At 47.0% G+C, this 16,254-nt stretch overlaps 1 protein-coding gene across 5 annotated transcripts in view; it reads left to right on the forward strand.

The window, feature by feature from the left end:
* Positions 1–16,254, forward strand: part of IQSEC3 (IQ motif and Sec7 domain ArfGEF 3) — a 108,667-nt gene that overhangs the window by 83,006 nt on the left and 9,407 nt on the right. For all 5 annotated transcript variants that reach the window (XM_075504167.1, XM_075504153.1, XM_075504143.1 and 2 more), the window contains exons 6-10: positions 9,483–9,605; positions 10,264–10,430; positions 13,080–13,219; positions 14,083–14,208; positions 15,354–15,453. In XM_075504167.1, coding sequence (XP_075360282.1) covers positions 9,483–9,605; positions 10,264–10,430; positions 13,080–13,219; positions 14,083–14,208; positions 15,354–15,453 — 656 coding nt within the window. The remainder of the gene's footprint in view (positions 1–9,482; positions 9,606–10,263; positions 10,431–13,079; positions 13,220–14,082; positions 14,209–15,353; positions 15,454–16,254) is intronic.

A 16,254-nucleotide genomic window follows, 5' to 3' on the forward strand; every position in this document is an offset into this window, starting at 1 on the left:
GTGAGAGCTGCCTTTCCATTAGGCAGGAAGTCCTTTGCACTGGATCCTTTATTATATTCTCCCATTCTCCAAAATGTTCTCTATCTCCCTTGAATTTTGCAGTGTTTTCTCTTGAACCAAGCCAAACAGAAACCCTAAATCCAATACACACACCACTTCTACTCCAGGGAAAGAGGGGAGGATGCCAGTTCAAGAGCAAAATCTGGGCCCAAATCTCAAAATTCATTCCTGCTGCAATTGCTGCTGCTTATTGCTGCAGGTACCTGACCTTTGGTCCAGCTCTTTTTTTAATATACTGTATGGGTATTGATTTGGCCAGCAATGAGACACATGTTCTCTCCAGTCTCTTCATGCTGAGAGCTACAATTAAAAGTAATTGCCTCTTTTTCTCCAGCAAGCAATGTGTGGGCTGCTTACCCTGACAGATACTCTGCTGAAGTCCAAACCTAGCCTCTGCACAGACAGGGAAATATTGCAATAGCAATAGGCTGGCACTTCCTTGTAGTCCTAAATTGGCATCATCCATGCAAATGACCATGTTCTTCTGCCTCACATGTGACTACAAACTCTGTGTCAGCAGCTCCTTGGAACAGTCCTTATTGCAAAGCTTGGTGTCTGCCTCCCAGCCTCAGTGGCCAGGAGCTGCTATGTGGTTGCTTGTCTTGTCTCTGCATGTTGCAGGAGGGCCATTAAAGCAGGCGGCCCTATTCCATCATGCTCATGACTCTCAGTTTCCACTGCACCTCTCAGTGTAGCACTCCAAATGTCCAGTGAAAGAGTGACCCTGCCATCCTATTTACAGATGTAGAAAGCAAGGCTCAAAGACAGGAACTGAGCTGTTGAGGCTGTGTGTGCACGGACATATCTTGGACATGGACTGTGTGTACATGGACATATATCAAGCAACTGAGTCTGAATTCGGGATTCAAACCTGTGTCTGATCTCTCCAGGCAACAGATGATTTCTTGCACTAACAATCTGTGCTGCCATCCCCTCTTCACAATAAATTGCTGATTCGTCTTCTTAAAGGTGAAGATAAAAGTAGACATGAAATATACACAAAATGTTCTAAAACAGGAAGGAAAAAACACACATTCAGCTGGTTGTAGCTGTGCTGTTTGCAGGTAGTTTCACTCTCTTCCTGTGTCAGTTCTGAGCTTGGGGATAGCAATGGTTGGTGGGTTTTGCAAGCAAATTTTCATCAACTGCTTGTGAGAGCTGGCTGGGCAATGGCTGCACACCCAGCGGTATGACATGCATGGAAACAAGGCATTGCCAGGAGAAATTCTGGCCCAGGATTATCATCCTGGATATTTTTCCTGTCCATGCTGCAGGAAGAAGAGGGCTGGCAGTGTACTATAGTGTGCTGGCATTTCCAGTGCACTATAGCTCAAGGGCTAGTCACAACTTCTGAGCTGTTTGTGTGGGAGCAAGAGGCAGCTCAAAGACCTTTTGGCATTTTAGAACTAAGACCTAGTCTGGTTCTCATTTCCCATCCAACTCCAATCAAACTAGCGCAGGAACACTGCCACAGGTTGGGACAATGGACTCTGCAAGGGCTGTCTCACAGTCCCCACATCTACCCACACTTAGCAAGCTAGCGTTAGGGTACGTGGTATTCCCTGGAGAGCACGTGGTAGACAGGATAGCTTCTACAGTAGCTTCTGCACAATTTGCCCAATGTCACAGTCATTTTTGTGGCCCAAATGCGCAGAAGAAGAACAGGCACTGCTAGGCCTGGCAAGCTCAAATGCCCAGGCAGGGTGGCCATGAGTGGGCAGTAGTTGTTGGACAGGCTCTGACCACCTGCAGTGAGCAAGTCTGTATGCAGGGGGAGATGTCTCTGCTTTTTCACATCCCAGACCTGGCCCTGGAGCATTCCTGGCCCATCCTCTCCCTCCTGAAAGCAATTTCAATTATTGATGCCACTTGCTGTGTTAGTTTAGCTTTCACTCGATGTGAAAACTTGTGTTAGAATTGTGTATTGTAAGCATTGTTTCTATTGCAGCCAGGTTGAATTAACCCAACTGCATGAATAAATAATAGGACAGCTTTTAAAACATCTGCAAAAGTGTCGGCCTCCCTTGTGCATTTGAAGGCGGGGCAGAGCTGCCCAGGTTACAAACTCCAGACTCAGCTGTAAGTCGAGCCATAAGTCTATACTCTACAAACTTCTCGTGGCTTCCATAGGTATTGAAGCTGTGTCGGCTGACAAACAAGCCAACCACTGCCTGTTCCTGGAGTCAGGCAACAGAGCTCAGGAGTGCACAGTGGCATTTGGCACTGTGAAGATGGTCCCTCTTTACTGCCCGCCTAGTAAATGCAAAACTCCAGAGAAGCGCCATGCTGGTTGCAAAGCCTCTTATGTACATGGGTAGGGGGGTGAGTGAGGGTGAGCATAGTATGAGGCTTGAGCACTTTGGTATGCTATTTTGCCTTCCCACACCTGCATGCCCAGCACCTAAAGGCCCTGAAATTATATTCTCCCCTCCATCTTCCTACTCTATCTTTCAATCTTTAACTGATTTTCTTGGAACCCAGAAAAGGTGTCTGGATAACTCACAAGTAATTATACACGCTAGCCTGAGGAACAAGGGAGAGAGCAGGGGATTTTCAACAGTATCTAACTATAATTGGCACACATCCTTTGATAACACTAAACTGCTCAGGCCTGTCTGTTTAGGGAGATGCAGTGTGTCATTTTCTCTTGCAGAAAAGGCTTCAATCTTTAAAAGCAGAATTTATCTCACCTATTGTTAGCCACCACCAAGTTTAGTGTCTTCTATCAGTTTATGAATTCCTTTAGTCAATGGAGCAACACAGGGCCCTCAAGAGTGGTGTTGTTCTCAATGTGCTAGTTTAGGCTGGACATCTATCTTTTCGGCATTTTATGTTACAGGGTATAAATCCCATCTGTAACCAATTTTGAGCATCCCACAGTAATAACCACTCACTGTGATCCAGCATCCCATAGTAACATCCAGCCTCTTCTCCTGGGAATCTGCTTCCACAACCTGCCCTGCAGCCAGCTGGGAGGAGTCACTGGGGACATATCCCAGGGCTTCAATGTCTACCGGTCCAGGGAATACAGCTGTAGAGAGGTAGCCTGGGCCATTAAAGCACTGATCTAGTATTGAGAAGTTATTATCAAATCTACTTGGCAAGTACTGCAGAAAAATAATTTGGTTACTTTGAAAAAGTCAGGCCCAAGGCATTAACACATATTTTTAATATGAGACACATCATCATTCTTGCATCCTTTCTTCATCCCTTTCTTTTGTATTACATGCTCAGATGTATTGTTTATTTCTTTTTGTGCACTCTTCATTCTGTGTTTATTTGTTGCTTTTGTTCTGCATTCATATTTCCCTTCACTTTAGTTCATTCTTCCCCTCCACCTGTTTCTGACTCAGGAATTGCTTCCATTTATAGTTCATTCATGAACAAGATAATGTGAGTGATGCCATGAATGGAGTCAGCTGTGCTGCTGGTACTGGATGGTTTGTGTTCAGGTCATGGGACTGGGAAGTGCAGAAGTGGCTGTCCTGGTGCATTTGCTGTCAGAGGAGAAAGGGGCACGGATTCAAGCAGAGGAGACATTGTGCTGAGTCGGGGGCTGGTTGGTGCTAGACTGTAAGTTGCTGTTAGACACACTCTCCCTGTGGGTAAGCAGCTCTCCTGTCTGTCAAGCATGTATTGTCTTCTCTTTCTCTCATGGGAAGTCAGGGAGAGAAAAGCTGCTCTTAGGAGTGTAAGTGCAGAGCTGGGAGCCCAGCAAAGAGGCTGCCTCTCAAAGAAGCGTTAGAAAGCATTAGATTCCTCTTGGACTGGCAGAGTGAACTTGACAGGTTAGCCCAAACTAGCCTCCTTTCCCCTTCTGACTGAGGACATTACAGAGGATCAATAGGGGACTTGCATTACAGGAGGGTTTGCGCAGCACAGTGCTGGAGCTTGTGCTGTGGAGCAATAGATAATGATGTGATGGAAACAGGACTGAGGGAAGAACGTGTTAGGCAGTTCTGACCTCCTGCTGCCAGCAGAGCTGTGGCACAGTTCAAACTTGTGAACAAGAGCGGCTTTCGCATGCCAGGCTTGCAAAGGCTGAAGGTGTAGCTTGAACCTGTCTAGGTGCCCAGGGAAACAGTGGTTTCCCTTGACCCTTGGGGGACAAGGGTTCCCAGTGTCCCTTGGAGGGGAAGACGAAGGCTGGGCAGAACCCTCCCCTGCATGGCCAACGTGCCTGGAGTGGGAACAGCCCTCCACCTTGCGAGGCAGCTCTGGTGCAAGACATGGTACACAAGGCAATTTCTTGCTTAGGAAGGAGTGGACGCTCAAGTGAGTAGCCATGTGAGCTACCAACAACCCCGGGGGGCAAGTAGGCATGACTCAGCCCCAGAAAAAACCTAGGCAATACATGTAGTGCAGCATCCCCCAGAAAGGGAAGACTGGCGTGGGCCATGGTCTCCATTGTAGAGACTACCGTCGCACAGGGAGGGCATGGAGGGCAGGATTGGGACACATGCCCGTGCCCACTGGTGCAGGGAATCAGTGAGTCCTGCTCACTCTTCTTTCTGTGAGCCTCAGTTAACACATGCAGGGCAGCCTCCTCCCAAGGAGCTGAGCTCTTCCTCTGCAGTCCACCCTAAGCCTGGGTCATCTTCAGAAAGCTTGTAGGGTTAGGGAAGCTGAGAAGAGGGATGTTTTTTATTAATATCTTTGTGCCTTGTGGTTTTAAACTTTCCACCTGGCTGCCTCCCCCCTTGCTCCCTCCCTGAGCATGGGCTGCAGGTTCATTACAGATGCTTTTAGTTGCAGCCCAGCTCCTGCTGCATTGTCACCTGAGCGGAAAAGCTGGAAAATAGGTCATTACGCTTGGTCGAGCAGATCCCAGCCCCACACGATACAGCTGCTTCCTGCCTTCACTGAACCCTTTCTCCACAAGGCTTTTTTGCCATGCTTAGCCCTGTGCTAAATCCTCGCAGCTCTGATGCCACTATGTCCACCCGCTTTTGGGGGGATCTGTGCCCTGCAGCCTAGGAGGCAGTATGACCGCCACAGAGGTAATAGCTGAGAAAAATGATCCAACTAGGAGCCCACCCTTTGGTCCTGTCACCTGTCACCTGGTGTGCAATTCTCTGCAGTTGTGAGGTGCCTGTCTGCCGAGTGCCTCAGGACAGACCAAGCTCCCCATGTATACAGGTGGCACAAGAGCCCTCAAACTCCACCACCTTGTTTATGAGGCAGGGTGTCAGCACTTTTCCTGCTCACTTCAGCAACATGATCTAAACATCCAAAGTCTATCCCTGTGGGTGCTGGGCTATATGCATCTCTGGGTGCACTGTGAGCTCAATTCACGTGGCTTGTTGCAAGTCTGTGGGGAGGAGGGAGTTGAAACAGGAGGAGATTTTATGAAGTGATTACTCTGCCCTTGCTTCGTTATCCTTCAGGCCTCCTGGTGGTCCTAGAATAGGCATCTCACAGGCATTCTGCTGTTTGTGGAAAAATTAACTCAGCACTGGTTTTGGCACATGCACATAAGCTGCTGGTTTATTCCTTGGATGCAGAGAGCCATCCGCTCTCAGCTCAACCTTTGTTTCTTACATTAGCAAATCCAGTTCTGGGGAGAGACACCCCCCTCATGCATGCAGTTACACTGCCTTTTACACTGCAGCTCTGGAGGCTGACGAGGTCAATGTACTTTTGGCAGTATACTTGCCAAGATATCCTATGTCAGCTTCCAGGGTCTCTACCTTGGAAAGGAAAGACCTCCTTGCTCTGATTTCACAAAGAAAAGTTGCATTGCGTTTCAGGAGAGCACTGACATAGGCACCACAGTGCATTCGGAAAGTTAACGGGATTCTGTACAGGAACCTGAGGTCAGGCAAGGCAGCAAAATTTGTAGCCACCTAGAAGAGGAGCAGGAACATGGATGGCAGCCCCATGGCACAAGGCTCTTTGGCTCTTTGAATGGACTTTCCTGTGTCAAATTTGCTCACAAAAAATATCAGACAACTATGATCCACCATTCTTTCTGTCTGTCTAGCAGCAGAAAGTAGCAGCATACCTGATGGCTCCTTTAGGAGCTATTCCTCAGGCCTTAAGCTTAGGCTGACTTTGCTTGAATCAAACTTTCTTCCTAACCTGTGCTTTCTTCCTGGTCAATTTTTCTCAGAAAGCAGGACGGGGGGCACCCTTCTTTGGGCTGAGAGTCAAATGGAAGGGACTCCCAGGAGTTCATCTTAGAATTTACAAAGTAAACCTGCATCTGTCAGTCCATGAAAGAAACTCTCAAAGGAGAAGCTGAGCATAATTCATGTAGCAATGCCTGTTTGAGTTTGCAAAGAACTATAAACAGCTGCCTTGTCCTACTTGTCCTAATAAAGGCTCAATGCTTTCTGTTATCAAGGGCATTGACTTTATTATTTGAGATTTGTACACAAAGGGGAGGACGTGTTGGAGCAGCCTATGTGGAGGGGGAAGGACTGATCAATGAGGGAGGGAGCAGAAGATACATGATTTAATGCTGGTGGATTGGGGTTACTAGGGTGACCTCAGCAAGTCTCACTGGTGTGTGCAAGGACTCTGCTTTCACGCGTCTGGAGGCAGACAATAACAGCAAAATCGTTGGGGTCAATGCTGAGAAACATCATGCATTGGAAAAGATTAAAAAATAATAACGAAAGTCCAACTGCAGAGGTGGTCGCAGCTGTGAACACAATAACGACTAACCAGAGAAAAACTTTTCTTACTATCAAAGATAAATTCCAAGAAGCAGAACGCCTTGATGTCAGCCCAAGGGACATGTGAGTGTAAGTATGAGAAAGATAAAAATAACAAAGGAAAGAGGCAGTGGAGGAAGTTTTTGCTGTTGCCAGAAACCATTTGTGAGTGTTTCTGCAGTCCACCTCCTGGAAAGGAAAAAAAAAAAGATTTCATGTAAGATTTCCTATGAGAGCAGCCCCATTGATTCTCTGCCCCCTTGCTCCTCACCAGTTGTTCCTGCATTTTGATTATATGGAGTTTGTGCAGGGAAAGAGCCCACGTTTCCTAGTTGAGGTTGTAACGACTCCAACCTTAGAAGATACTGAACACTCTGTGTTCAGCCAGGGCTCTTGGTAAGTTATTCTGTGGGTGTCATTTCAGTTAAGCAGTGCTATCTTAACTCTTAAATCACTAGGGGAATGGAGGAATGGGGGGATGTCTCTGAGCATTTGAACCCTGTCCCTCACCCGTTTGAGACATCATGCAGTAGATTTTTATTCTAGCAAGGCTGCACATGGCATTCAACAGCTTAGCTCACAAAACACTTCCCAACAGCCTACAGCGGACTGCAGCACTATAGAAAAGACCAACAGACACGTCTCCAGTTTATCACAGAAAGGAAGAAAAAGAAACTGATGACAGCACATCCCTTTATTAGCAGTGGTTTGTTTGGTAAAATTTCCAGATAATCCTAGGAAATGGAAGGATCCAGAAGAGACCTAATCCCCTCCCCCTCTATTTTCCCTGTACCGCTCCTCTTACAGCCCCAGACAACCTGTCTTGGGGAAGATTTCCTCCTGACCTTACATTTGGGGTCAGTTTATCCTTTACAACATGAGAAAGCAAACCAAACACGATACAGAGGAGGACATAAAGGGGGTGGGAGAGGGAGAAAGAATTAGCATCCAAGGTATACAGAAGCAGAAAATATGAAGTCCTTGAATTTTTAATACACTTGTAATGTCAAGGTGGTGCCGTATGACTGAAGATTAGCAAATTAGTAACTTTGTATTTAAGGAAGGCTTAAAGAAAATGGGATTTTGGCACCTGTGAATTTCTTGGTCTGTCAGATAGAATATCAGCTTTGAGACTATATTTATGGGAAAGAATAATGGCAGACAGGAAGGTAAATGGTACATACCAAAGCCAGTGGAGAGTAGATTAATTCAATGTCTGTCTTTGTTAAAATAACTAGTTTTCTAGACAAGGGACCTGGAGAACGTAATTCTAGACTTCAGCAAAGCCTTTGACATGAGAAATTGTTAGTTGAGAGTGGAAGAGAGAGAAATGAGCAGAGGAATTATAAACGGGGGAGAAAACTGGCTGATGAAGACATTAGTGCCTACATACTCTGCTGAAATGGGAAGCTGGACCTAAGGGAGGTTATGAGCAGAGTTTTCTGAGTCTAGTCTTTTGATTAATGCTTGCAGTAATGACCTGGACACAAAAGGTAGGAATACGCTAACAAAATGTGCTGAAGCCACATGGGGAAGGTGTTGTCATTACAAATGACCAAAATATCATGCAGTAAGAATAAGAAGAACTAGATTATTTGACTAATACAGACAGCAAGAACTGTACTAGTAGGTTTTTGAGACTAACAGTAGGACTTTTATAAGCTGAGAATTCTTTAGTGGGAAACCAGAGACGTGGCATCCTCTTCTTTAGGTATCTAAATTGGCTATTAATTACCAGTGTGCAATGCATCACTGGGAAAGGGAAGGTCGTACCAGATGTATGAGGTGAAGGTTTTCCAGCAGATAATGGGGCAGCATGGCACTGAAGTATGGTGGAAATGAAAGAGATTGTGTGAAATGGGTAGAAATGTACAAAATGAATAGGGGTTTGGACAGAATGAATTGTTGGGGACTCCTGGTGTTTGACTACATGGGCAGAGTTTTACCCAGCCTTGATGTTACAAGCCAGCTGATGTTGCAATGTTATTTCTGCACAACAGCTTCCATTTCTTATTTTCTCTGAGCTGGCTCTGGTCTTTAAAGACATAATGAACGTTGTTGCCGCAGTGGTTGAGTGTGAGTGAAGAGTGGTGAAGAAGGTATGGGTTGCAAGTGGGGATGTATATTGGACAGAATGGAAGGTAAGGAGAGGGCAAGTGCAGGAACAGCCCAGTGAATAGAGATAAGAGAAGGATGGATAAGTGGGTAGTGAACAAGTGCATGTGCTGAGAGGGAGGGAGGAATGGACAATGTGTGAAGGATCACCAGATGATAGGAAAAGCAGAAATAGATGGATCTGTCTCTATATCGATATTGGTATTGATATAGGTGTCTAAATATCTATGTCGATATAGATGTGTAGATACCTGTATCTATATAGATACAGATAAATATCAATACATATATAGAGACTTTCTCTGTATATGTATATGTAAATATATATGCTGTATATGGTATGGTATGATATGGTATATATATATATCTTGGTGTATATACACACACGCGCATATATATATATATATATATATATACACATGTGTGTGTGGTTAGGCACAATAATTGCTTACCTGCTGTAGAATGCAGGAATCACTTGTCTGAAATTACTGCCCATTTTAAGTATGATCTGGGCAGCTGTAGTGATGTCTCAGGGCTGCTCCCATGGTATTTCCCGTGGTGACTGAGCCTTGGCACCGCAGTGAAGGAGCCTGCCTGGCGTCCTCCGCAGGAGGAGGTGCTGATGAAGGCTGTGTCCCCCTCCCACAGCTGCGTGGTGGATGAGATGGACTTCTCAGGCATGGAGCTGGACGAAGCCCTGCGGAAATTCCAGGCACACATCCGCGTGCAGGGGGAGGCGCAGAAGGTCGAGCGGCTAATTGAGGCTTTCAGGTAAGACAATGAGCCCTGCAGCCTCACTGCTGCAACCAAGCGGAAGCAGAAAACACGCCCAAGGCAGAAAACATGCAGCATCCATGGAGTGAATGGCCAGGGACCTCCCTTCCGAAGAAGGTGATCAAGGAGGGGCTTCTGAAGCACAGAGTCCTCTGTGCCACTGCTGTGGCAGAGCCACGTCCTTGTCAGATGTTCAGTGGCATGGAGGGCACAAAGAGCCAGAGTGAGGCCAGTCCTGACATGTCTGCCAGCAAGGGACTCCCTGTTCATTGGTGACTCACAGGAAAAGCAGCACTGGGGCTTGCAGGGGCGCTGGGTTGCTCCCTTGGTGCCTCCAGAGGACTGCTTTGCCCTTAGCAAGGCAGGCTGGAGTAGACACCTCCTATATTACCCTTACATAGTGACACCAGCCTGAGTAGTCCTCTCTAGTTTCAATTGCTCTTTGGGTTCCTGAGGACAAGAAGGCTGAAGTTTCAGTGGCCTACTTCAGCCATTTGTGGGTAAATTTGCCTTTGGAGAGCAGTCAATTCCTTCTCATGTGTGTGAGAGGTGGAGTGAAAGGAGGAATTTAATCCACTTGTGATGAAGCCATTGCTACCCTGGAGCAGAGCACTCCCGTGTTCCATGTTAAGTGTGTGCATCCCTCCTGCTGCAGCCAGAGGTACTGCATGTGTAACCCAGATGTGGTCCAGCAGTTTCACAACCCGGACACCATCTTCATCTTGGCCTTTGCAATCATCCTCCTCAATACGGACATGTACAGCCCCAACATCAAGCCTGACAGGAAGATGATGCTGGAGGACTTCATTCGCAATCTGAGAGGTGAGGGTCCTGCTTTGATTTTTTTGCCCTCTTGCTGCTCTAAATTCTGCCTAGGTGAAGGCAGCAAAAACCTAGTGGAGCTGCCTTTCTTCAGGGCTGCTGCTGCTCCCTGTGAGCCAGACATGGAGGGCCCTTTGAGGTGTCTTCTAGGATGCTGGGGAAGAGGAAAATCTAAGCTTTGTTTTCTGCAGAAAGCTGTCCAGCCTTCTCAGAAACCAACAATTTTCCTTGAGAGATGGCTTCATCTTTTAATAGATCTCACTGCTTGGAAGCAGTCCATTGTATTACATTTTCCTGTTGTTCAGCTCCATCCTTCTTAGACCCTGCTGGATTGTGCTAAACAAGCCCTTCCCCTCCTTGCTGCTTTGAATATATGAACACATTTTCCTTCTATTCAGGCTAAATCTTCCCCTTCTTAATTGCTTGCAATTACTTATAGTAACTGTAGGCCTGACAGAGTTCATGCATACATTACCTCTTTGCAATTTCTGATACATCAGTTCCCCAAATCAATTTTCTTCTGTTTTTCAAGGTCAGTCCTTCCCATCTTGGTAATAGGTTGCTAAAAGCACTTTTTCAGATGTGGTCACAACACATTCATATATAGAGCCACTGCCTCCTCCTTATTTTCAGATCTGCTAATGCAGCTTAGTATTGTTTGGCCTTTTTGACATCATGTCTAGACAAATTCTTGTCTAATTTCCCAGCCATGTTCACTCCTAGGTCATCCTAGGTCAGCCATCTTCAAGTGTCTCTTACTGCACATCTGCAATTCAGATGAAGCTCCCTCAAAATTTTTCCAGTGTAGATCCCTGTCTAGATTTTGAACTTCTGTGGGTTCCTTCGACTTGTTTCTTTCTCCTCACTGCTGTTCAGAAAGTGTCATCTCAACCTCCCACACTTTCCCCAATTTGTCATCCACTTCAGACTGGTATAATGTGACACTGAAGCCCTCTTTCAAGTTATTTCCTGAGATACTGAATGGGGCTGATACCTGCCTCAAAAGGTTTTTTTATGTTAACTTTGAGTTGCTTGAAAATCTGCCAGTTCACATCACAATGAATTCAGCCAACATGAGAATCACTCACCTCCAGCGTGTACCACCACAACTCACTAGAGCGAGTGAATGTCACCCCGTTACAGACAAGGGGAGACAGTTCATTCCAGACTCACCTGGAGGCCAATGCCCAGGTCAGTAGCTTCACCAGCCTGTGTTTGAAAAAAGACAGAGTATTCAGGCTACATTTGCAGGGATGTGGATGAGGGACCCAGGAGATGACAATGTCTCTCCATTCCTCAGCAGTTCCTTACGTGCATCACTCAGGGTAGTACATCTCAGACCAAGGAGCCGGAGGGAAAGCAAAGAAAATCAATATAAAATGGCTGAAGGAATTCAGTTCAGAGGAAAGACTGGCAGTTTAATTTGTGGTGTTTGGCTCAGGGAAGGGTGAAAGAAAACTTTTCTGCCAGGCTCTCCAAGGGTCAGGCAGCAAAATTTGGAGAGTTATCTAAGGTGATGTTGTTGTGGTTTAACCCCAGCTGGCAGCTAAGCACCATACTGTCACTTGCTGACTCCCCCCCGTGGGATGGGGGAGAGAATTGGAAGAATAAAAGTGAGAAAACTTGTGGGTTGAGATAAAGACAGTTTAATAGATAAAGCAAAAGCCACACACACAAGCAAAGCAAAAGCAGTAATTCATTCACTGCTTCCCACGGGCAGGCAGGTGTTCAGTCATCTCCAGGAAAACAGGGCTCCATCACACATAACGGTGACTTGGGAAGACAAACGCTATCACTCCGAATGTCCCCCCCTTCCTTCTTCTTCCCCAGCTTTATATACTGAGCATGATGTGATATGGTATGGGATATCCCTTTGGTCAGTTGGGGTCAGCTGTCCCAGCTGCGTCCCCTCTCAACTTCTTGTGCACCCCCAGCCTACTCGCTGGTGGGGTGGTGTGGGAAGCAGAAAAGGCCTTGACTCTGTGTAAGCACTGCTCAGCAGTAACTAAAACATCTCTCTATTATCAACACTGTTCCAGCACAAATCCAGAACACAGCCCCATCCTAGCTACTACGAAGAAAATTAACTCTACCCCAGCCAAAACCAGCACAGATGTAAAAGAGGAAAGGGACAGGGCCAAGACAGAGATATCACAGACAGAGTAACAGGAAAGTATTACTACTGGGAGACATCACAGAAGGAAAATGGTGGAGGCCACCAAGCAAACAAACAGGAAAGCTGACACTTGCATTGGCAGGAAGAGCATCGGGGTCCCACCATAGATCTCCTCCACATCTAGCACTTCTGGTGATATGAAATCAATGCAGGGGTTGCTGCTGAGTGGCCTAAGATATATGAATGTGAAATTGTGGCTATAAAACCTTAGGGAACACATGGAAAGGAGCCACCATGCAGAGCAAAGGAATAATGAAATCTTCTGCATTGGCCTTAGAGATGTCAGTCTCTCCTGCTGGTGCATTAGGTGTGTTAGAGGAAGAAAGAAGACAGCCTAAAGCAAAGTATTGCTCTTTCCCTTCCGACTTCCCAGCGCTGCACAGTGCAGAGGCAGTAGTTGCCTGTCAGGGACCACCGGTTCCTCCCTTTCCTTTTCTGCTTGCCCAGCCTGCCCAACATTTTCTGTTTGGCAGGGGTGGACGACGGTGCTGACATCCCACGGGAGCTGGTGGTGGGGATCTACGAGAGGATTCAGCAGAAAGAGCTAAAATCCAATGAGGACCATGTGACTTATGTCACCAAAGTGGAGAAGTCCATCGTTGGAATGAAAACGGTGAGGACCCATAACCCCGCTGGCACCCACTTACCCCTCTCACCCCCACCTCCCTCACTGGCCCTCTTTTCTGCCTTTTTCCTCTATGCCCCTACTCCTCTTCTGTAACACTTTCCTTGCTTGCCTTGACAAATTCACTCCTTTTTCTCCAAACGTCTTTTTCCTTGCTATCTCATTCTTTCCTAATTTTAGGGGATCTCCTTGGCCAGAGTTTACAGTATCTGGTGCAGTACTTGTTTTCCCAAGAATCTCATTGCAGGTCCTGCCTGCCAATGCAGGTCCTGCCTGCCAATGCTCCAGTGATAGCCCTGCAGTATTTCAAACTTTCAAGTCTTGTGAGAGTGTAGGAAGCGGAAAGCAAAGTGATAGAAAACAATTTCACCCATCTGTCTCTAATGAGTTCCCTAAGGATTGCTGGGGTTAAGAGACCCTCAAATGCAGAGACAGCTTCTTTAGCAGTAACCGATCTATAATGCAAAAATATACATACTGTTTACCCAAAATGAGCAGAATAATTTCTCAAAGCCCAGGAAACCTGCAGATGTCCAGTGGGGTGAGAGAGGATGAACAGTCACCCAGTGACTGGAAGCCAGAGGTATATGAAGATAGGATGTGTGAGCAAGAGGGTTGCCTATAGCCTGTCCCACTCCTCTGATTTATCCAGATGACAAAGGCATAGCACCTCTGCTATTGCACCAGCAGGAAAAGTGATGGTGAGGAGTGGTGGTGAGGAGATTTGAGTGGTGGAGTGGGCAGAATTGGCTTGTGCTACTGTCACTGGGCAGGGTTGTGCAGGCTGAAGGTGGGGAGACCCACAATGGCACCTCCCTCAGCCCCTGCATGCTCTTGTGGATCTTCTGCAGGTTCTGTCCGTGCCCCATCGCCGGCTAGTCTGCTGCAGCCGCTTGTATGAAGTGACTGATGTGAACAAAGTGCAGAAGCAGGCAGCTCACCAGAGGGAAGTTTTTCTCTTCAATGACCTGCTGGTGGTGAGTGTGCTCTGGCAATTAGGCACTGCAGTGATAAAACTTGCCCTGATTTCTATAAAGAAATCTAAAACCAGTCCACAACATCCATTTCCCCCCTGTCCTAAGGACAGACCATCTCCTGGTCCATCAACATTGTGAGACACAGCTCTGGATCCTTCACTGTTAAAAACCTACCAAATCTAAAACTCCTCTAACCCTTGAAAAAACAAACTGTCACATCCCACAGCCATCCAAGCAGTGTCATTGCTCTCTCTCATGCCTTCGCCAGCAGGGAGGTTCATTTCATGAAAGGGACGTTCATTTCTTTGTTTGTACTGTAGTAGACAGAGCCCTCCCGTGCACTTTAAATCTTTCCTGCCAGGCACTTTAAAACCATTGCCTTCTAACATTGCAAAGGCTGTAGGAGAGTAGATATTACTTACTGGAGCCCCAAATGTGTATAGTACTTTTAAAAGTATCCTGCCCCAGCAACCTTGCAACTGAGTTCAGACAGGTACAAGGGAGGGCAGAGGTACACTGAGACTGGAAGGACGCCAAACACGATGGAAGTTCTGCTGAACTGAATGGCAAAATGAAACTGTGGATGTTGGAAATGTAAGGCTAAAACCAAACTCTTTTGTAGGAGCAGAGGACAAGAGAGCTTTCCCCACCTATTCCTCTGCACCCATTCGTACAGTTGTGAACCGGGGGAGAGGGTCTGCTCCTTGCTATCCCTCAACTCCATGGGATAAATCAGATCCATAAGAACTAGTGCTGAGGGAGCAAAGGCAGTGCAGCATTCACTTACGCTTTTGTTCCCAGCTCTAAGATATTTCTGACAGGCTTCCCTTCGCCTTTTGATCTGGCCCTTGATGAAAAGAATTATCCTTGCAAAGTCAGAAATGTGGGCATCAAAAAGCCAGCACCCCTGGGATACAGAGAGCTGAGTGGGCCCCAGGGCTATGCATACATAATTTCAGAAGTGTTGTTACAAGTGTAGCATGCCAGGCAGCTTTCTGGGCAAAGAGCCTGTCAGTCACCAAGTGTTACTCCCATGTACAATTAACAGAGCTTGCAAAAAGCTTTTTTCCTTTGAGCAGTTTGCATTGTTCTTGCCTCACTGTTCCCCAGCACCCTGCCCAATGATGCATCTCTCCCTCCAACAGATCCTGAAGCTTTGCCCCAAGAAGAAAAGCTCCTCAACGTACACATTTTGCAAGTCGGTTGGCCTGCTAGGGATGCAGTTCCATCTCTTTGAGAATGAATGTAAGTCCATTGCTCCTTGGTTGCCTGGAGGGGTTTGGCAGGGAAAAGGAGAAGGAGGGAGGGGGCTGTGTCACCCAGTGTGAGTTTGCATCAGAAGAGAGATTCCATCAGGGTTAAAAGTGGAGGGGAGAAAACTGAGGCTTGATGGTGAGGAGATCACTTTGCAGGTACAGTGTGATGAGAAGAGGCTCCTGGTACCTCTCGCTAGGTCTGAGCACCTGCAGAAGGGTTGCACTTAAGCTCATTGAAGGATCTGTCTTGTCATGGTGGCAGAGAGAGCACTAGTGGGGAGGAATGAGGGAATCAGTCCCCAGATAAATCTCACTGAGCTCTCAGAAGCCAACTGTAGGTGGAGAACCTCATTGACAAAACTGCTGCTGCCAGCTTTAGCCCCTCTCCCCTCATGCCCAAAGTCACAACTCCCACCTCTACCTTTGACATTGATAAAGGCTCAGGTGCTGCTGCCGCCTCCCTGCACTGTGCCATGCTGTGCTGTGCTGAACGCTTCCCAAGACAGAAGCAGAGCCCTTGGAACAGCACCCACCAAAGCATGGCGAGAGGCCAGCCCTAGTCAGCCTGACCTTGATGGTCTGGGAATAGAGCCATGATGTGTCATGATTGAGGCTGGTTGTGTGGTGGAGGAGTTCCAGAAACAGGCAGGCTTCCTGCTGGCACAGGCAGAGGGGCTGCACAGCAGTCCCAGGCAAGCATGGCTGATGCCCACTGGGGTTTTTGTGAGCACCTGCAGAACATGCTGCAAGGAAGGAAGACTGTAGCAGCACTGTGGCTATACTAAGTTTT

This window comes from Mycteria americana, chromosome 1, assembly GCF_035582795.1.
Source record: "Mycteria americana isolate JAX WOST 10 ecotype Jacksonville Zoo and Gardens chromosome 1, USCA_MyAme_1.0, whole genome shotgun sequence".
Classification (NCBI taxonomy): Eukaryota; Metazoa; Chordata; class Aves; order Ciconiiformes; family Ciconiidae; genus Mycteria; species Mycteria americana.